The sequence below is a fragment of the Diceros bicornis genome, chromosome 17 (assembly GCF_020826845.1).
Source record: "Diceros bicornis minor isolate mBicDic1 chromosome 17, mDicBic1.mat.cur, whole genome shotgun sequence".
Taxonomy (NCBI): Eukaryota; Metazoa; Chordata; class Mammalia; order Perissodactyla; family Rhinocerotidae; genus Diceros; species Diceros bicornis.
The window spans coordinates 23617884-23641119 of record NC_080756.1 but is presented as its reverse complement, the minus strand read 5'-3'; the positions used below and the strand labels follow the sequence as shown (position 1 = coordinate 23641119).

Here is a 23236-nt window from a genome sequence, read left to right as displayed (position 1 = left end):
AGAGACCAAGGTGTATGTGGCTGTCAGTAATCCCTATTTCTTCTCTTTATTTCTATTACTATATATCAAATTTGAAATCAACAAAACTGCTGGGTGACTTTCTGGGGAGTAGGTCTTTCTGTTTCAAATGGTCAGCTGCTACTGTTAAGCAACTAAAGCTGAGTGAAACAAACTTCCTTCTCTTCCTAGAAGTTGCTGGTAGTGGTACTGTCTTTAAAATCAGTGGACTCTTACCTCCTTAGTGGGTTGTCAGTTTTAAACATACTAAAGCATATCATGTTAGCATTTTACTCAGTGGTTCAAATGATTTCTTTCTTTGCTATAAACACTAAAATCAGAGTTAATAACGATTTGGCTTGAAAAGTATTATTGAGAAATTAAGGTGTCACTTTCCTTATCAGTGGTTCCTAAATCTGGCTACCCATCAGAATCACTTGGGACGCTTTTTAAAAATAAAGATACCTAACCCCCACTCCAGAGCTACTAAATCAGTCTTCAGAGATTGAGCCTAAAAATCTTTTTAAAAGATCCACAGATAATTCTGATGTACAATAATTAATAGACTGGCATTTGAGAAGCAGTATTCTGTATAGCATGTTTTTCAGTAATGTCATTGTTTTATAATATTATTGATTAATAACTGTTGGTTTTTAATTTATTTTAGACATGTTAGTGTGTCTGGTTTCTATGGATATTCAGATGTTTGGCCCTGATGCACTAGCTGCAATAAAACTCGTCGAACATCCAAGTTCCAGTCATCAAGTTTTATCTGAAATTAGGCCACAAGCTATAGAGCAAGTCCAAACCCAGACCCATGTAGCATCTGCCCCAGGTTAGTGTTTTTACATAATCTTTTTCAGTATGATTATTGGTGTGTAAGATTTAATACTAGGGATAAATTTAAATATGCAGTACAGGGAACTGATATTTTACAGTCGAGTAGGCTAAAGGAGAACTTGAGTATGTACTTCTAATGTCCTAGATATTATACATTCCAGGAGCAGCAGGATCAAGGTGAGCACAGAGGAATAGTATAATAGAGAAATGAAGTTGGGAAGGATTTAGAGTGTGGGGGATTAGATATTCACAACTGTGAGAGCAATAAGAAGTGCCCCAATGGGCTTCTTATTTGTAATTTTGGTCATTGGAAATTGATATACTGGGAATAGATTAATCATATATTACATTATAATTCTCTCAGGTGGTCATCAGAGTACCTAAGTGTAATACCCTCTAATGCTTCTAAATTTTGGACCAAACACCACAGAATCAGAGCCTAGGATCAAACACATGTGCTTACATACGCAGACACATACAAGCATGTATACCTGCACTTGTGCACCCTTCCTAGGGTCTCTTGGGTCAATTCTGTTTAACTCTTTATTAGAATTCAGACCTGACTAATAACCAGCATTCTCTTCAGTCCTTGGACTTCTTTCTCCTGGCTCATTATGAGTCATTTTTATATTTTAGCATTCTCACCGTTTTTGTAGAGTGCCTTCTCCACCTTCACTTGTCCTAACAAAAGCAATCCATCTTTCACCTCACCTGCTTTCCCACCTCTCACCATTCCCAAGACATTTCTCTTGAATTTTTTTTTAATGGAGGATGCTCGTTTCTCACTTGATCTTATCTCTCACTTTGCAGTTAAGGTGGAGGCCGTGTGGTATGAATTTCTTCAACTTCTTACCCCTTCACTTACAAACTTATTAGCATCTGAACTCATTCTCCTTCAACTTCCCCTTGTCTCAGGAAGAGATGTTAACTTCTTCTTAATCTGTACTCTGATTCAGTCTTTCCCGTTTCCTCATTCCTGTATCTTAAACCTCTCTTTCTTTACCTGCTTCCTTTCAGCCTAGAAATACATTCACCCCACTACCCTTAAAACAAAAATCTCATTATCCGTAATCTTTACCACATCCATTTAATCACCAAATCTTGTTGAGTCTTCCTAAATACTTTGGCCTCTTTAGTTGCCAGTTCACACTCTCATCATGTCTCTCCAGCTATCTTGTGCTCCTCTCATTTAGTCATGGTCCCCATCTCTCTTCTACTCTAACTCTTTGTATCAAAATTATATACTCTATTTAAGCAAAGTATGTAATATATATCACATATTTCATTGATTTCAATTATATCCTTTTGAAGTATATGGTAGAGTTGCAATATGTGTGCATTTAGCTTACCTGAATTCAACTAACAGAACTGAACAAATAATAGAAGGCATGAAAAAAATAGGTAATTTTGACTGCATCTACTCAATGAGCTTTCACCCACAGGCAACAGATGTTTAAAAGCCAGTGCAGGGCCGGCCCCGTGGCTTAGCGGTTAAGTGTGCGCGCTCCGCTGCTGGCAGCCTGGGTTTGGATCCCAGGCTCGCACCGACGCACCGCTTCTCCGGCCGTGCTGAGGCCGCGTCCCACATACAGCAACTAGAAGGATGTACAACTGACATACAACTATCTACTGGGTCTTTGGGGGAAAAAATAAATGAATAAATAAAATTAAAAAAAAAAAAAAAAGCCAGTGCATATTGGGGACTCAACGGTCAGAATATTAAGTTTCTCAACCTTGGAAAAGAAATGAAGCAGTTTATATTGCCAGTTAAGTGCGTAGTGGGGGTTTGTTCTTATTCTCAAAGAAAAAATTGAAGATTAAATTAATGGAGGGCCATAGAGAAACTGTCCAACAAAGTTAGAAGAATTAATAAATTGTCAGTGATACACTGAAATATAATGGGCCATTTGAAGAATATTCAAGGGTAATTTTGATGAAAGCTACTATTTTTTGCCTTATCACTGACCTGTGATCTTAACAAATGAACCCCCCTAAGAATTTGGTCCTCATTTGGCAAATGGACAAGATTAAAATTGAGAGTTGGTGGCTTGCTCATATAGGTAGTAATTCATTGATAGAGGTGAGATTAGGCTTCTAAGGAGCTAAAAGAGTTCATTTTTGAGCTGGTGAGTACTTTATTACTTGCTCATCATGAATGACAACTTTTAATTTTTTTTTTAAATTTATTTTGTTTTTATTGTTTTGTGTGTGAGGAAGATCAGCCCTGTGCTAACATCTGCCAATCCTCCTCTTTTGCTGAGGAAGACTGGCCCTGGGCTAACATCTGTGCTAATCCTCCTCTTTTTGCTGAGGAAGACCGGCTCTGAGCTAATATCTATTGCCAATCCTCCTCGTTTTTTTTCCCCAAAGCCCCAGTAGATAGTTGTATGTCACAGTTGCACATCCTTCTAGTTGCTGTATGTGGGACATGGCCTCAGCATAGCCAGAGAAGCGGTGCGTCGGTGCACGCCCGGGATCCGAACCTGGGCTGCCAGTAGCGGAGCGCGAGCACTTAACCGCTAAGCCGCCGGGCCGGTCCCAATACTGCTTTCTTATGGAATGGTCATCTTCAAACTTGTTGCTCACTTCCCCTCATCACTGTGAAAACTTATGTAACCTTTCACCCATTTTTAGGTTGACATCTAAGTTTTTTTCATCATAGTTTAAATAGTTGCAAATAATATGTTTTTTATGTATATTAAATTGACATTTTCAAATAAAAATTACAACACTTTTAGAAAATACACACACGCTTAATATGAGAAATTATGTAATATCCCTCTTTCTCCTTGAACTCATATCCATCATCCTATCAGTACCTCTCAGCTATAAGTGTAGACATTTTAAAGTTTTTCAATTTCCTGCTATTCTGTAAAGCTCTCAGTATTTAAAATCTTATTTTATCATTATAAGTTTTAGTAATAAACAGTACCTCAAATAATAGTAAATACATTACAAATTTTTATAAATAATTGTTAAATAAAAAGTAGAGTTATTGGAAATGCATCTCTTAATGAAATGGACAAGACTTTTTTTCCCTAGTTCTCTGGTAAGTGTTAGTACAGTGTGTGTCTGAATGAATACTTTTTGTTCCTAGAATGAAATTGAGTTTGACATCAATTCTATCTCTGTTTTTCCTTTTTATGGTTATAAGTTGGAAATCTAGTTCACATCAATAAATAGATGAGGATAGAACTTAACAATTCTTTGAACTTCTGCAGAATTATCCAAAAATTATTAAAATTATATTTAATGATCTTCTGACAGCTTGAGTCCTCCTTTGATTTTGTTGAAATCAAAGAATTAACAATACTTGACTTGCAAAAGTATTTGTTGCCCAGTCATTAGAGACATTTATTTTTAAGTTTATTAAAAATATATCAAAAAATATTAGTAAGATATGACAGTAAGTTATACTTGCTAGTCTTTTACTTAGTTGCACCTTGTTTAACCTAAGATATTCGAGAAGTGTTAGCACAGTGGTTCTCAAACTTTAGAGTGCATCAGAATCACCCAGTGGGCTTAAAACGCTGATTTCTAGGCTCTATCCCCTGAGTTTCTGATTCAGGCGGACCTGAGAATTTTCATTTCTAACAAGTTCCCATGAGATGCTGATGCTGCAGGTCAGGAGACTATACTTTGAGGACCACTGGGTTAGGAAAATTGAAATATTGTTTGTTTCAAGACCAATACAATGTTTTGTGATAAAGTACTTTTATCATGTGCTTTGAATACATTTTTGTCAAAACCTGGCACTACAGATTTGCCTCATGCAATTATGGAAGATGTCTGCCACATAACCTAACTGATAAAGTTAGTTTTTACTATCAGAAGTATCTTGGTTAATCAGCTTCACTTTCTGTTACTTAGAAAAAGTCCAACTTTATTTTTCAATCCAGAAAGTATGTTAATATGTATTCCCCTGACACCTTCCTCGCTTCAGAATTCTAAGACAGTTAAACCTGCCATGAGTTTGTCATCTGAATGAACTAAGATGCCACCACCTTCAAAATTTCTTTAAATTATCCTCTGTACTTTACTTACACAGATTCGCCTCAGAAGTAATACCCTTGCAGGACATTTGGTCCTGTCCAAAACATCCATAAGACATTTGGTCTATGCCAAAAGGTCCTTGGTATTTGGTTCTGTCCAAAATGTCCATGAGCATAGTTGGTCCATGCCAGATGGTTTTGGACAGAACCAAATATCAAGGACCTTTTGGTGTGGACCCAACATCTCCATGGACCTTTTGGCATGGACCAAATGTCTTATGGATGTTTTGGACAGGGTCAAATGTCTGCTAATCAAGTAATGCACTCTTTGACAGTAGTTGAGGGATACAGGAGGGAAGGACATTAGCAAAAATTGTCATCACTGTATAATATATCTGATTTCAGAATACACCAAAGGGCCAGAATACCCAATTTCTAATGCTCAACATTGCCCTTAACTACAATAAATAAAACACTGGGATAGACAGGAAGCCCTACCGTAATACGTTGGTTAAAAGGGGCTTTGTGAACACTAATGTTTCTAATTCTCCTTTTGGTGTTCCAGAGGTTTAGACACCATAATAATAGCTAACATTTATATAATGCTTACTGTGTGCCAGGCATAGTTTTAAGTGACTTACATATAAACTCCTCTAATCCTCATAACAACCTATGAGGTCAATGTACTGTTACTTTTCCCCATTTTATAGACAGGTTAAGTAACTTGCCCATGGTAACATAGCTAGTGAGTGATAGAACTCTAGAGCCACCTCTGGCTTCAAAGTCATGCATTTAACCATAATACTGCAATCCTGTAAGGGATGTATGAGAGTTAAGACTCTCTGTTCCAGTGGGAGAAGAGCTATTATCAAAGAGGAGGTGATGTGGGGCCGGCCCGGTGGCGCGGCGGTTAAGTGCGCGTGCTCCGCTTCAGTGGCCCAGGGTCCCAGCTTGGGACCCTGGGCGTGCACCGACGCACCACTTGTCAAGCCATGCTGTGGCAGCGTCCCGTATAAACTAGAGGAAGATAGGCACAGATGTTAGCTCAAGGCCAATCTTCCTCAGCAAAAAAGAGCAGGATTGGCATCGGATTTTAGCTCCGGGCTGATCTTCCTCACCAAAAATAAAAAAGAGGAGGTGATGTTCTTAGGCAAAGCAGTTTTAGGAAGGAATGTATACAAAAGTTGAGTATCTGGAAATTGATTCCTCTTAAAGTGTAAGTGCTTTTGTATCCTTTGGAATGTCTTCAGGTATTCTGAGGGTAATGCTTCTCAGTTTGTAGCCACTTTTATAGTAATTATATGTCTCCTGTTTATATTCTTAATTTAATTGTGGCTGCATCATTCTTCTTTATGCATGGTAGGTAAGGTTTCTCATACTTTCTAATGTTTCATGTAATTGGTTGTTAATTGATTGAGATTTCAGCCTGAGTAGGGTATACTCTCGTAGTACAATTGATGAAGAAAAGAGAAGAAGATTTCTACATAGGTTCAGGCCCTAGAAAGGTATTTTCTGTAACAGTGTCATTAAGTTAGGAGGAGAAGAAAAGATAAGTTTGAGTTGCACCAGGAAAATAATTTTGGTTTTAATTATTATGTTCTGTTAAGAAGCAGCACATCACAGCCTCTGAAATATGACGGACCTGGATTCAAATTCAGCACTCCTTAAAGAAAGCTTTCCAACTACACCCAGCTCTGCTATCTCCATCATGTGTTTCTTTGTGAACTTAATCTCTGAGCTTTAATTTTTTCATCTGCAAAATGGGGATAATTAAATTTAGACCTATATATAAGATTAAGACAAATAATGTAAATGTAAATGGCTTAATACAGAGAGTACATGTTCATTAAGTGGCTTCTGTCAGCTGTTATCCCAGTGGAAGCCTGGAGTGGCCTCGTCGAACAAAGGTTGGGATTGCTTCAGATCACTCGAAGATTTGGCTGTTCTGTGGTGCTCCTCTAGTTCCAATAATTGAGAAATGCATTTATTGTGTTTGAGGGTTCTGAGAAGTTTTGCTAAAATGTCACCTGAAAAAAAGTGGGTACATTTTATAAGTTTAAAAACTATAAAATAATGCTAATTTAATGGTGAAACATAATTTTATCTATAAAAATGTAAAGTTCATGTTTATAACTTATTGTCACTATATGACTAAGTTTATTATCTCGTATTTTTCATGTTTTCATTAATTTCTTTGTACATAACATAGCAGTTCAGCTTTTTGTTCATCTTATCCAAGAAATTTTATATATGCCACTTATAGAGTTAATATTAATTTTTAAAATTCAGAAGTGAAGTTATTATTTCTGATGCAATCTGCTTCTGTAACTAAACTGAGAGATGCTTATTTACTGATGTGTTGAGCTGTGTGACCTTGGGCTAGTTATTTTGATCACTTTGAGTCTCAGTTTCCTTATCTGTACCCATCTTACAGAAGAATTAAGAAAGATAATATATGTAAAGTGTTTTTAACTCAGTGTCTGACCCATGGGAAAATTAGAGTTTATTTTAGCAACATAATCCATTTTATTGTTATTATTCAAATGATTGTGAGGTTTAAAAAATAGTTCATAAAAGCATCTAAGACAGTGCCCAGTATAACTTGTGCTCCATGATAAGTTTCTTTCTCTAATTTGTATATTTTCATTATGTTTATACACCTTTTTAAAAGGTATTCAGTGGGAATATTAATTGGTTCAGCATCCGTGAACTAAATTCAGCATATAGTGACTAAGTTTTAAAAAATGATGTAGCTAATGTATTTTTTTCTTTAGCTTCCAGAGCAGTTGTAGCACAGCATGTTGCTCCACCTCCAGGAATAGTGGAAATAGATAGTGAGAAGTTTGCTTGTCAGTGGTAAGTGGTTTATTTCTATTAAGGCTTTATCCTTGGAAAGAATAAAGCAAAAGAGAAAAGCAAATGTATTTCAACAGTCATCCAGAATGTTTATTCTGTATTTCTTTTTAGTTAGAGTAGGATATCACTTATAGAAAGAAAGGACAATGTAAAATCACTTCGCCTGTATTTTGAAATAATTTGAAAGAAAAATATTCATCAGAATCTTCAGAATTAAAATAGTCTTTGACTAGAATTTTATTGTTACACCACTTAACTTCTTTTCAGAGTAAAATTTGTGTTAAAATTTCTTTGACTTTGCAGAAAATAAGGTTTGTCAGATTATAGAATTTGTTTTTCTTAATGTTTTCTTAAAACTGAATTGGACTGACTAAGAAAATAAAACTAGATTTTTTTGTTAAATGTTCCTTCTTTTCCACCAAAAGCAAAACTTCTTGTTCACTGCTAGTTAATTTTTCCATTTTGTGAGTAGTAAGGGGAAACTAATCAAATGATAGAATAGCCAGTCTGCCTACAATGAAATAAGCAACTTGAAAATAATATTTTCTTGAGAAGACTAAGTAGTCATATCTCAGCCACTTTCTGAAAAAATAAATGTAGACTTGGTTAGATTTCCTTTTGTCATAGATAGTCGCCTCTACGTTGTTTATGAATTTCAACTTAATTTCTTTAGAAGATTAACAAATTGAAATATAAGATCACATTCTAATGATGTATTACTTTTAAAAATTTCTTTCCTTGATCTCTTTTCTCCCATTCTGTAACATTAATTGTCTCCCATTCCATGCTCCTGTCACTCTGTGTTCCATATTTTTGGTGCTTTCATATCTTTGTTCCTATGACAGTTTTCTCTAGACTTTTCCACTTTGCTTAAATCAGGATTATGGTATTAAATTTCTCTAATTATTTAAATTTATCTAATTATTCTCTAAATAAATTATTATTTGCTTTTTCCTCATTTTCTATATTGTTACACCTTGACCCTTTATACTTGTTGAATCTCTTCCAATAACATTTGGAAATGTTAATCTTTTACATTGAAACCAAAAAAGGTTTTTCGTATCTAGTCTTTTCGAAAACTCAGTACTCAAAGGATTATGAAAGTTGGAAAAAGTATGTACCACATCCACTGTAAAATGTGTGTGTGTTAGATATAGATTTGGTCTTGTAAATCCCAGTCGCACATTTCTGCCAGTTCTGGGGGGAGGAGGAGAGAATCATTTTATGATTATTTTATCATAATAATTATTTGATTCAGTTTATAAGAAACAGCTGTAAGTTGGCCTGTTTTGTAAATAGGGAGTCCTAGAAAGAGTGTTATAAGGATAATGAGGCCTCCCGTTCTAACTTACAGATGAAAATCACTTTACAAAAAAAAACAAACTGAAGTTTGAATTAATTTGTAACCAATTAGGAATAGAGGTCTCTGAAGTGGGGGAATGGGAGTGTGCAGCATGGGAAGTATTGCTGTTTTAGGGAGTAGTTGAAAGCTTGGGCAAGTTTTTTCCTGACGGAATTTGATCCAAGAGCCCAGGAAAGTTTAACTTCAGTTCAGTTTTTCCTCCATTTTCTACATCTCCAGTAGCTGATATTTGGGAACCTCTATTATATTTTGATTATTACAAGACAAGAACCTGAGTGGATATTCACTGAATTAAACTTTTTGTTGTTGAATATTTGTTGCAGACAGACCAACCCCACTCTTGCTGGGATGTGAACACAATTTTTGTTAGTTGTTAATGATTATTTTATACTAAAATAAGTATGATTAAGTAGTTAATCTCTTTTTATTTGACTTAGTCCGTCTAAAACCTAGCATGTATTTTTTCCTGATAACATATGAGATAGTAAAGTTTGATTACTAATTATTAGTTTATAACATTGCCTTCAAATGGTTTTAGTATATTTAAATATGGTATATTGCATAATGTATATTGTGCATAATGTATTAGTATATTGCATAATGCCATTTATTTCTCTCCTCTTTTAGGCTTAATGCTCATTTTGAAGTAAATCCAGATTGTTCTGTCTCTCGAGCAGAAATGTATTCTGAGTACCTCTCAACTTGCAGTAAATTAGCTCGTGGTGGAATCCTAACATCAACTGGATTTTATAAATGTCTTAGGTAGGATGCGTACTTCTTAACTTTAAATAAAGTTAATTTATATCACTTACAACACCTCTTGCTCTTTAGAGAAAATACCAACTATCTACTTTTAAATATCTCCACTATTTCAAATTTCATATGGTTAGGTTGTAGTATGGTGGAAGTTTAAATACAAGGGAATTTTGGAAATCACATCTGGTGTTTGCATTTGAAAATTATGAGGTTTATCAAAGAAAGAGAAGGAAGGAATTGTTTACTTTTTTCCTATCTACTTTTTCTCCTTTGTTAAAGACATGACTTTTGTCCTTTTTAATCTTGAATAATAGTCTATAACTAATACTCTGTCTTCATATAGCAAGGCTTTTTGATATTTTGCAGAGTTCATACAATAGGCATAGCATAGATGCAGGTTTTTTGTATTAATATATGCAGTAGAATTGTTTAAAACCCAACAATGTTAATAAATAATGATTTTTAAAATGGGAGAATTGCTCTTGTATATTTCTTTCTTTGCTTGCCACCCTTGCAGAATATAACTGTAGGAATCATACCAGTTCAAACATAAGTAGCAGTGAATATGCTGCTGCTGTTCATGTAAACATTGTTAGAAGTTAGTGTTTTTGCTGGTGTGCTAGTTATCAAAACTGAGGATATGTGTACTTTACAGAACGGTCTTTCCAAATCATACAGTGAAGAGAGTGGAGGATTCCAGTAACAACGGGCAGGCACATATTCATGTAGTAGGAGTAAAACGGAGGGCTATACCACTTCCCATCCAGATGTACTATCAGCAGCAACCAGTTTCTACTCCTGTTGTTCGTGTTGATTCTGTTCCTGATGTTTCTCCAAGTCCTTCACCTGCAGGTATTAATTTTTATTGTGTTTTAAATATTACTAATTTAATAATAAAACTAAATGAAAACGTATATACATTTAAAATGTATCTTTTCCTTGTCTTTCCAGTAGCATTTCTTGGTTGTTCTATTATTTTATCATATGATGCAAAGTTGTTAGATGTTAATTTCTTAAAACTATTTCCTCTTGTTTTAAGTAAAATAATTCCTACATGCAGCTTTTCAGTCATTTCATAAGAATTTTCACTTTTCCCCTATATTTTCAGGAATCCCTCATGGACCACAAACTGTAGGAAACCATTTTCAGAGGACTCCTGTTACCAACCAGTCTTCAAATTTGACTGCAACACAAATGTCCTTTCCAGTACAAGGTGTTCATACTGTGGCACAGACTGTTTCAAGAATTCCACCAAATCCTTCAGTTCATACCCACCAGCAGCAGAATGCTCCGGTGACTGTCATTCAAAATAAAGCTCCAATTCCTTGTGAAGTGGTTAAGGCTACAGTAATCCAGAATTCTATACCCCAGACAGCAGTTCCTGTTAGTATTGCTGTGGGAGGAGGAGCTGCTCAGAGTTCTGTGGTTCAGAATCATAATACAGGGCCACAACCTGTTACAGTTGTAAATTCCCAGACATTGCTTCACCATCCATCTGTAATTCCACAACAGTCTCCATTACACACAGTGGTACCGGGACAGATACCTTCCGGCACTCCTGTTACAGTAATTCAGCAAGCTGTCCCACAGAGTCATATATTTGGCAGAGTACAGAACATACCAGCATGTACTTCTACAGTTTCACAGGGTCAACAGTTAATCACCACATCACCCCAACCTGTGCAAACTTCATCTCAACAGTCATCAGCTGGTAGCCAGCCACAAGATACTGTTATCATAGCACCCCCACAGTATGTAACAACTTCTGCGTCCAATATTGTCTCAGCAACATCAGTACAGAATTTTCAGGTAGCTACAGGACAAATGGTTACCATTGCTGGTGTCCCAAGTCCACAACCCTCAAGGGTAGGGTTTCAGAACATTGCGCCAAAACCTCTCCCGTCTCAGCAAGTTTCATCAACAGTAGTACAACAACCTATTCAACAACCACAGCAGCCAACCCAACAAAGTGTAGTGATTGTAAGCCAGCCAGCTCAACAAGGTCAGACTTATGCACCAGCCATTCACCAAATTGTTCTTGCTAATCCAGCAGCTCTTCCAGCTGGTCAAACAGTTCAGCTCACTGGACAACCAAACATAACTCCATCTTCCTCACCATCACCTGTCCCAGCGACTAATAACCAAGTCCCTACTGCCATATCATCTTCTTCCACCCCTCAATCACAGGGACCACCTCCTACTGTCAGTCAAATGCTATCTGTGAAAAGGCAGCAACAGCAGCAGCATTCACCAGCACCCCCACCACAACAGGTACAAGTACAAGTTCAGCAGCCACAACAAGTACAGATGCAAGTTCAACCACAGCAAACGAATGCAGGAGTTGGCCAGCCTGCTTCTGGTGAGTCGAGTCTCATAAAACAGTTGCTGCTTCCAAAGCGTGGTCCTTCAACTCCAGGTGGTAAGCTTATTCTCCCAGCTCCACAGATTCCTCCCCCTAATAATGCAAGAGCTCCTAGCCCTCAGGTGGTATACCAGGTGGCCAATAACCAAGCAGCAGGTTTTGGAGTGCAGGGGCAAACTCCAGCTCAGCAGCTATTGGTTGGGCAGCAAAATGTTCAGTTGGTCCAAAGTGCAATGCCACCCACAGGGGGAGTGCAAACTGTGCCCATCTCAAACTTACAAATATTGCCAGGCCCACTGATCTCAAATAGCCCAGCAACCATTTTCCAAGGGACTTCAGGCAACCAGGTAACCATAACAGTTGTGCCAAATACAAGTTTTGCAACTGCAACTGTGAGTCAGGGAAATGCAACTCAGCTCATTGCTCCAGCAGGAATTGCCATGAGCGGGACCCAGGCAGGAGTTGGACTTCAGGTGCAAACGCTTCCAGCCACTCAAGCATCTCCAGCTGGACAATCATCTTGTACTACTGCTACTCCCCCATTCAAAGGTGATAAGATAATTTGCCAAAAGGAGGAGGAAGCAAAAGAAGCAACAGGTTTACATGTTCATGAACGTAAAATTGAAGTCATGGAGAACCCGTCCTGCCGACGAGGAACCACGAACACCAGCAATGGGGATACACAGGAAAATGAAATGCAAGTGGGAAGTCTTTTAAATGGGAGAAAGTACAGTGACTCAAGTCTACCTCCTTCAAACTCAGGGAAAATTCAAAGTGAGGCTAATCAGTGCTCACTAATCAGTAATGGGCCATCATTAGAATTAGGTGAGAATGGAGCATCTGGAAAACAGAACTCAGAACAAATGGACATGCAGGATATCAAAAGTGATTTGAAAAAACCTTTAGTTAATGGAATCTGTGATTTTGATAAAGGAGATGGTTCTCATTTAAGCAAAAACATTCCAAATCACAAAACTTCCAATCATGTAGGAAATGGTGAGATATCTCCAATGGAACCACAAGGGACTTTAGATGCCACTCCGCAAGATACTGCCAAAGGTGATCAACTAGAAAGAATTTCTAATGGACCCATATTAACTTTGGGTGGTTCACCATCTGTGAGCAGTATACAGGAGGCTTCAAATGTGGCAACACAGCAATTTAGTGGTACTGATTTGCCTAATGGACCTCTAGCTTCAAGTTTGAATTCAGATGTGCCTCAGCAACGCCCAAGTGTAGTTGTCTCACCGCATTCTACAACCTCTGTTATACAGGGGCATCAAATCATAGCAGTTCCCCACTCAGGATCAAGAGTGTCCCATTCTCCTGCCCTATCATCTGACGTTCGGTCTACAAATGGCACAGCAGAATGCAAAACTGTAAAGAGACCAGCAGAGGATAATGATAGGGAAACAGTCACAGGAATTCCAAATAAAGTAGGAGTTAGAATTGTTACAATCAGTGACCCCAACAATGCTGGCTGCAGTGCAACAATGGTTGCCGTGCCAGCAGGAGCAGATCCAAGCACTGTAGCTAAAGTAGCAATAGAAAGTGCTGTTCAGCAAAAGCAGCAACATCCACCAACATATGTACAGAATGTGGTCCCACAGGTAAGTCATTCTACTATCACATTTCTCTTACAAAAATTCTGATTTGTAAATATGATTTTAGGGAGAAATGCACTGTTTTTCCATGTCTCATTTTGGAAAGTTAATTGTTTCAGCTCATCAATGTACTCAAGCTGTCATGCTCTTTTATTTTTCTGTTTTTTGTAACATTAAATAGTTTTCAATTGTTAATGTTTGTGCATGGTTTAAAGAATCTTTCTATTTTGTTATAGACCCAAATTAGTAATTTTGTATACCAGAGATAGAGAAGCACTTGTCATCTAACATCTTTTGGAGAATTTTAAAAATGTAACTTAGTCTCCTTTTGGATTTGGGGCAGGGGGTGTTGTTAGGAGTACTCCAAAAGGGAATTTCTGTATTTGATTTTGACATGAATGTATTTTGGTTCTTTTCACAGTACTTTTGTAAAAAAGATGAATCCCATAAGAACTTGATCAAGTGGTTCTTGTTATATTTATGTATTGAATTGGTTGCTTTTATTCTTTAAAAAAGTATTATTACTTATAATTTCAATTTGTTTCAGCTATTCTGATATTCTTAATTTTATGTTTCTTATTCCTTTGCTCTACTGTCATGTTTCTGCTACTCCCTTTTTAATACCTACTATTCCGTCTCTGTGTGCCTTAGTAAATAAAAGTGTTTTCTAGGATCAGTGCTACTGAATTAAAGGTCCAATCAGCCTGTAAAGATTTTAAGGTCAGTCTTGTATGCTATTTCCATTGAAACTAGGGGTTCACTTAATAGTTGTCTCTCGTCTATTTCCTGGATTACTTCTCCTGTATGCTCTCTTTCCTAATTGCTACATAGCCAAACCTTCTGTAACTATTGCCAACTCTGATAGCACTCTTCTGGCTTGGGTTTCTTCTCTGTGCTTATGGTGATGGCCGTTGTTGGCATGGGTACCAAATCTAGGTGAGGGGGGCAGCAAAATGGAAGATGAAAGAACAGAATCCCTTGCTTCAGAACAATTCATCGACTAATATGCATCTTTCTTCATGTGTATGGATGGATAAAGCTAGACATTGCTGCTCTGGGGGTGTAATGAGATTTTAATTCACATGTTAGTATTGCTTAGATCTATTTCAAGGTACCTAAATAGGTTGAGTCTTTTTTAGTGGATATTATGTACATGGCGATAATAAATACTGAGTTTTGGTGGAAAATAACTAAATCATTTTTACTCAAACTTCTACATGTTTGAGTTTTTCATTTATTAAACATACTAAAAATGTTTTTAAATAGTGTGGTGTCTAGCATTTAGTAAGCATTCAGTAAGTTGGGTTTTTATATTTTTTCTTAAATTTATTGATTTCCCGATTCATGTTGCTTACATGCCTATGTCTGTTTTTTCCTCTTAGATTCCTTTATAATCTTAAATAGTTATAATAGACCAAGCCAAATTAGAGAAAAACTCCATTACTATGGAATTGTTTCATTAACTCTCATTTTTCATGTCCTTAATCTTCCAGTGTGATTATATTCAATAATGATATCTAAGTAACAAAAAACAGACAATAATGTTACCTAAAACTAGGACCTGTGCTAGGGACTTTGCACTAAAGCATTTTCTCATTTAATCCTCACAACAACTTTATTAGGTAAAAATTGTAATCACTATTTTAGAGATGAAGCCCCAAGATGCTAAATAACTCACCCAGGGTCACCAGCTAATAGGAGGTGGTGCCAGGAGTAAAACCTGGGTGTGTGTCTGAAACCAAAACTTATGCTCTTGACCTATTTCTCCACTATTCTAAAAGATTTCTTTGTAAAGTTCTAGAAAGACCTTTTAATTATTTGAACTATTACATTATAGGATGTGAGTTCCACTAAATGATAATTTTAGGGCATTAATGCTAAAAATCTACTTAACATGTTGGATATGTATGCATCTAATTCAAGCCATAAAATTAATACATTTTATTCCTAATCTGAAAAATGTGAGCTAAACTTATGTGTTCTCCTCAAGAATGTAGTTTATTTGAAATAGCTGCATTTTTTATTTCTAAAATTGGTGTTTGGTTGGCATGTAGAAATTTAAAACTTTGCAAGGAAAAAGAGACATAGTATGCATGGTGTCTGTGGGAATGAGAATAAAAAATGAGGATTCTTATGTATAGTGCTTAGCACAGTGCCTGCTACATAGTTAGGTGCTCAATAATGGTGCAGGTATATTTTATCTTCCCATATAGGCTAAAGTACCTATAAAGGCTAAAAAATGACGAGCTGTCCAAGATGGCATCATAAGTGTTCTTTGAAGGGTAGGCTCTTGGGCCTTCTTAAGAGCCTGCTAATAGAAAACCATTTTTATTGTTGCCCAGATTCTTTAAATTTCTCTCTCTACTCTTAAAGTTGCATTTTACACCTTGGTTTAACACCATTTTATTCACTGTTTGAATTGGTACCTTAAAAGAGTGGATGAAATAGAGGATTTTAAATGTGATTTTTCAGCCAAACCTTGTTATTTCCACCATTTCAAGGGGTCTGGGGATGTTAAGGAGACACCCGGACCCCAAGAAGGGACTTCCAGAGTTGCAGAATGCTCAGGGCTGGAAAGACTGCAGGGAAATGTCCCTGCTGAAAATGGCCAACAGGTAATCCTTCCTAATACCGTTATTATTTCATTTTTCTTTTCCCGATTTTGTTCCTCTCGCACCTATTAATCAGCTGTATTAATTTCATTACAGAAAAAAATAGCAACAAATAAAGGAGAAAGATATATAAAAGTAAATGACGTAACCATAGATTTTGTATCTCAGTATTGTTTAGCTGGTAGTTCATATAAATACAAAATAAATTGTACCTACTTCAAGGCAGATTTCTTTGTTTGTTGCTGCTCATTTTCAGTCTGTTATATTTGCAAGTTAAAGTGCAACATATATTGTGTCTGAAAGCCCTCCCCTCTTCCACCATTCGTGAATTGATATCTGCTGGAGGCATGAGACAGAGTTGGCATATTAAAAAAAATGAAAGAATGAAAAAAGAAAAAAGAAAAAAATGAAAGTTATAAATACTTACCTAAAGACTTGTCTTTTTCAAGAGCATGTAAAACACCTGTTGAACATACCTATATCTGTTAATCCCATGATCTGATAACGTGCCAAATTCTCATATATAAAAATAGTTTACTTAAGGATGTGCCTATTTAAGGTATTTTATGTATGTTGCTCCTCAGTTCCCTGTCCTTCACACGTGAATCATTCCTCGTATGGTACTGTGTAACACTGTGAATGTTAATATTTTCGTGGTCCCTTCCTTTCTTTGATAAATAGTTTGAAAATTTCCTTAACCCATCAGAAAGCAGATCTTTAGCCTCAAGGGGGCAGCATTTAGTCAGAGCCGTTGAAGATCATTTTAGCAAGAGCCAAGAGAATATCATTTCAGTGGGTTTTTTTTGAGTACTACTGCTCAGATTTGTAGACTAGTGGCACATTGTAATAACTAAGAAATGCATTACCACTAAACAGAATTTTTTTGTTTACATATCAATGTGTTCTTACAGGACAGGCTTGGTATGTATTGATTATCGAGATAAGAGGGAAAAACCTGTTAGTTTAAGAAAGTGAGGGAATGTTAGAGCAGAAGCAGCGTTAGATATTATCTTGTCCAAAACCCTCTTTTTTTTTTTTTTTGTGAGGAAGATCAGCCCTGAGCTAACATCCATGCTAATCCTCCTCTTTTTGCTGAGGAAGACCGACTCTGAGCTAACATCTAGTGCCTAGTCTCCTCCTTTTTCCCCCCAAAGCCCCAGTAGATAGTTGTATGTCATAGTTGCACATCCTTCTAGTTGCTGTATGTGGGACGCGGCCTCAGCATGGCCAGAGAAGCGGTGCATCGGTGCGTATCCGGGATCTGAACCTGGGCCGCCAGTAGCAGAGCACGTGCACTTAACCACTAAGCCACGGGGCCAGCCCTCAAAACCCTTTTTTTTTTTTTTTTTTTTTTTGCTGAGAAAGACTGGCCCTGAGCTAACATCTATTGCCAACCCTCCTCTTTTTTTTTTTTTTTCCCTTTTTCTCCCCAAAGCCCCAGTAGATAGTTGTATGTTATAGGTACACATCCTGCTAGTTGCTGTATGTGGGACGCTGCCGCGGCATGGCGCCTCGGTGTGCACCTGGGATCTGAACCCGGGCCACCAGTAGCGGAGTGCACACACTTAACTGCTAAGCCATGGGGCCAGCCCCGTAAAACCCTCGTTTTTAAAGAGTTGAAATAACTTTCCCACATTCACAAAGATCTCTTTTCCAGTGATTTCTATTATTGTCTTATTTCTGTTCTGTAAAGATCTGTACCTTTAGACTAAGTGTAATCTCTTACATCCTCTTTGGAGTAAATCTAATTCTTGTTTCTTGTAAAGATTTGAAAGTATCTCTCTTTATTTACCTCCTCTTTAGAATACACTTTCCCAGTTCCTTAGGTGTCATGATGTCTGGTTTATTCATCATCATATTTGCCTTGACCAGTTCCATTTTACAAGTGGCTTGCAAAATGTGTAGCTAGAATTGAACACAGTTACTTCATTACTACTTAGTAAAGAATTCATCTTGAGAAGAATAGATTATGACTTTGTAGTTTTTCTAACACAGATTGAAATGTTTAAATTTTAGTCTTATTCTGAGGTTTTTAAAAGTTTAATATTAATGAGAAAGTAAAGATTTAAGAGCCTCAAATCCCATCTTATATCAGAAAATATCTTATTCTAAGGTTTTTAAAGTTTAATATTAATGAGAAAGTAAGGATTTGAGAGCCTCAAATCCTATCTTATATCAGAAAATGTTATCAGTGTAATCTAGAATTTTCAGCCATATTTTACTCTTGAAAAGGTGATAAAGGAAAGCAAGGTTGTAATTTCTTATTTTAACAAAAAGAGCAATATCTTTGCTGAAAATAAAACTGCTATATTAACTGATATTTTTAGTTAATTTTATTTTACAAAAGAAATCACAGAATTGTTTCATATTCTTTGCATAATTTTACTTTTCTGATCACTCACTACTGGAGTTCTGCCTTTTTTGCTTTGATTAAAAAAAAAACTGTGATATCAAAAATTAGCTCTTCCTCAATAGAGTAGAGCTGTGTTAGAGAATATTCCTCAAGAGTGATCATTCCAAAAAACGTGAAACCTACTTTTACGTTTACATTTGAGTTAGGGTTATGGCTAATGATCTGGCAATTCACAGTAAGCAATAATGTTAAGAAAAATTAAAATTTTACAGCCTAAAAGAAATATATTTTGCATTCTCATGTGAAAGACCTAATTCTTAAAACATAATTAATTCGCATGCCATTTTGAAAAACATGCAGTACAATACAAACAACCTATTTAAAAATTAGTTTTCTTGAAAGAAATGTGCAATTTTTTAATATAGGAGGAAACCTAAAAATGTTAACTCCTATGGTCAAAGAAAATATGAGTCTTGGAATTTCTCATTTGGTACTTCTGTAAGTACTTTAATTCTTTTTGTTTCATTGATGTGTTTAGCTCTAATTCTTTTTGTTGTCATTTGTTTACTTTTTATTGTGAAATTTTTCAAATTTACAAAAGTAGAGCCAATAAGCCCCCTTGTATTCTAGCTTCAAATATTATCACCATTTTGCCTTTCTAGTCTCATCTATTCCCTATCAGCATCATTTCTTTTTCCTGGAGCAATTTAAAGCAAATCCCAAACATTATTTCATTTCACCGATAAATACTTCAGTATATGTTTCTCTAATAGTTGAGTACTTTTAAATATCTATATATCCACATCACTAAATAACACCTAACAAAAATGGTAATTTCTTAATATCATCTGCCACCTGGTTCATGTTCAGTTCCCTAGCTGTCTTAAAACAACTTTTTCGAACAACTTGTTTGAATTAGGATCCACAAGTTTCTACACACTGCATTTGGTTACTTTGTCTGTTTTTCTTAATTTAACAGCCTGGATTAACTTGTCATCCTTGCCACATCTCTAAATATCCTATTATTGCCTGTTATTAAATTTTCTATGTGACACCAATAAAAGTTCCACAATGAAAAAAAAATAGGATAGTAATTTGTTAGCACTTATAAAAATAAAAATAAGCTTAATTTACAAATATATGACAAGATAGTCAATAAAATACCTAATTTAAATGGTAGTAGTATAGGGAACTAGAAGGTTCATTCTGAGAGAATTTGATACCTCTGACAAATTTACCCTTAAATTAAAATTCTGGGATATTTGTAACTTGTCACTCTTCAGTATTTGTGTGTGGCTGAAACTGATCTTCTTGGTTGCTCCCACTTATTAGAATTTCCTGAATTTTTAATACAGTATTTTCATTTCAAGGAAACAATTTGACTCATTTTTTTGATAGACTGATTCTAATGTTATCTTCCTTCCTTTCTCTGTGACCTTCTTTTTTTTTTTTTTTTTCGTGTCTGCTTTCTCACCATCAGTTTTTATGGCTTTAATAATTCACAGGTGAATGATTGTCAGATCCGTATTTCTAGCATTAACTTCTATTGATAGATATTTGTAGTTGTTGATGTGTTGCTGTCCCCAAAGTGAACTCATCTTTCCTCCAAAGTATGATTTCCCTTCTGGACTTCTCTATTAGCATCATAATAATAGTAATAATTGCCATTTATTGAGAATCTAGAGCTAGGCTCTTCATGTTTAGTTTTACTAGTCTTCCCACCATCCCCTAAGTTAGATTTTATTACTTACACTTTATAGATGAGGTAACTGAGGATTAGAGAGATTAAGTAGGTTGCCCAGGGTCACGTAGCTAGTTAAAAGGCAGATTGAAAATTTGAGTCCTGATCTGTCAAGCTGGAAAGTCCAATCCTTTCCATAACACCTGTATTGCCCTAAAATGCATGTTTTTCATGCATGTGTGTATTTTCTCACTAACAATATTGTAAAATCTTAAGGGTGGGACCCTATTATGGAAACAACTTCAGTCACCTCCCAAAAGTAGGTTTTTTTTCTGAGAGCTGAGCACTCAAAAGTTCTTATGACTTCACATTGCTAAGAACTTTTTCTTTCAGCATTTTATTCTCTTCCTTTTTTCATTTTTATGCTATCACCTTATATGTTTGTGTTTTGTCTATTTTTTAGATTATTATGGCTTTTAAATCTGAGGTTTTCAGCAATTTTTGATTTAGTTTTGCCAAACTACTTCCGATATTACCTTGTAAATGAACAAGTATATTTAATATTTTCCCAAAGTTTAAATTTATTGCCTTTTAACAATGCTTTGAAAATGGAGTGCTACTGTTGCTATGAGAAATTCAATATTATTTTTCCCTTTGTAGTATATTATGAATGAAATCTGAGTTAAGCCTTCAAAGAAAATATATTGCCTCAAATTGTTTTAAGCTATGTTATAATTATTAACTTACATGTTTTTCAGAGAGAAAGGGATGGGGTATAGAAGAAAAAAAAACATAGCTTATATTTAAAGGACTTATACCTACAATTAGAATCCTTTTACTTGTATTATCAATCAAAAGTTATAACTGAGCAACTTTAAAAATTAAAGTTGTTAGTTAAAACAGCTTACTGCCAAATAATGTTTACAACATTCTACTTATATGGTTACATCATTTTTAGCATCTGAAATTTTCTTTGCTTTTCACTATACGTTGTTTGTTTTATGTTACATTCATTAAAAATCTAAGGAAATGTTATGCAAAGAAATAATAACTTGCAATTGATTTGTTCTTGTGAAGAATATGCGTAAGTAAACCAAATGGGTGCATTTATAGTAGATTTTTATTTCTCATTTTAATCTATAATTGTGTGTTCCTACCTAATTTTATTAACATAAAAAACTCTTAATTCTAAATAATGTATATTCTATAACAATAACAGCAATGTGATTTTGCCTCTGTGATTCATATGAAATAAAAGAATCTGACTTCCTAAATATTTTTGTAAAAATAGTTATCTTTTTTAAAGGAATTTTTAAAAGACTATCATTAAAACTACAAATGTAAGTTTCATATGTTAGAAGTGCATAACTATCAATGTAATCAAACTTATAAGCCTATACTATAAAATCTGAATGGTTTTCAATGTCATCTCACAAACTATGCTGTTGTGCTTTTTCACAGAACACTCCTGTGACACCTTCACCAGCTGTACAAGTGCAGAGCCAGCCTAACAGTTCTCAGCCTTCTCCATTCAGTGCATCTAGTCAACATGGGGATCCAGTGAGAAAACCTGGACACAACTTCATGTGTCTGTGGCAGTCTTGTAAAAAGTAAATGACAATTTTATTTGATATACATAAATGCTCTTTGTTCTGGAATGCTTTTGTATATAAATTTCTGTCATCTATAGTTCCATGAAAATTTTCTTTTGAAACCACTAACTTATAGCAAAAATATCATGTTGAGTAATGTTTACATAGATCCAGTGGCACCTAAGCTAAGAAATTTATATAAATGGTGGAAAGAGCTTCATTGCCTAATGGTAGGTTATTAGGGAATGCATTTCAGTATTAGTTTTGTTTGTTTGTTTTTTGCTGAGGAAGATTCACCCTGAGCTAACGTGTGTCAGTCTTCCTCTATTTTGTATGTGGGTCGCCGCCGCAGCATGGCTGCTGACGCATGGTGTATGTCCAATGAGTGGTGTATGTCCGCGCCCAGAAACCAAACCCAGGCCGCCAAAGTGGAGCACGCCGAACTTAATCACTAGGCCACAGGGCTGGCCCCTCAGGATTAGTTTTTAACAAAACAAAATCAGCTAACAATTTGATTTTGTATTTGGCTATGAAAAGAGACAGATTTTTTTTAAAGTGATGTTAGTGGCGACTGTAGAATTTCTATATAGTAGAAACTTAAAGGTAATAATCTGTTAGGAAAAATGACTTGTCTTAAATTTGAGTTTGGGATGGACACCCCATGAAAATTATATATATATAATTATATATAAATCTCTCAATTTAATAACTAAGATGAACACAGAATAGAACTGAACTTAAACAAGGCTTTCTTAAACTTGAAGGAACACTTGAGAATAATATCGGTTAAAATAAAATCTTAGTTCCTTTAATAGTACTCAACCAAGACCCTTTGCCTTGTCACTTTTTTTTTTTTTTTTGATGAGGAGATCAGCCCTGTGCTAACATCTGCCAATCCTCCTCTTTTTTTGCTGAGGAAGACTGGCCCTGGGCTAACATCCCTGCCCATCTTCCTCCACTTTATATGGGACGCCGCCACAGCATAGCTTGCCAGGCAGTGCGTCGGTGCGTGCCCGGGATCCAAACCCGTGAACCCCGGGCCACCGCAGTGAAGTGCGCGCACTTAACCGCTTGCGCCACCTGGCCGGCCCCTGCCTTGTCACTTTTTAGAGCTGTAGGACTAAGGCACTTGTCTTAATAGACATAATAGCCTTCATTTTTAGATATCAAAGATTTCATTTCATTTTTCCTAACTGATAGCAGAAATTACCACATCCTTTTAAAAATT

General features: G+C 35.9%; 1 protein-coding gene across 1 annotated transcript in view; it reads left to right on the top strand.

Annotated features, from left to right (window-relative positions):
* Nucleotides 1–23236, top strand: part of ARID2 (AT-rich interaction domain 2) — a 156074-nt gene that overhangs the window by 99831 nt on the left and 33007 nt on the right. The window contains exons 11-16 of the mRNA XM_058558442.1: nt 665–832; nt 7604–7685; nt 9676–9810; nt 10460–10656; nt 10913–13776; nt 21878–22026. Of these exons, the coding sequence (XP_058414425.1) occupies nt 665–832; nt 7604–7685; nt 9676–9810; nt 10460–10656; nt 10913–13776; nt 21878–22026 (3595 nt within the window). The remainder of the gene's footprint in view (nt 1–664; nt 833–7603; nt 7686–9675; nt 9811–10459; nt 10657–10912; nt 13777–21877; nt 22027–23236) is intronic.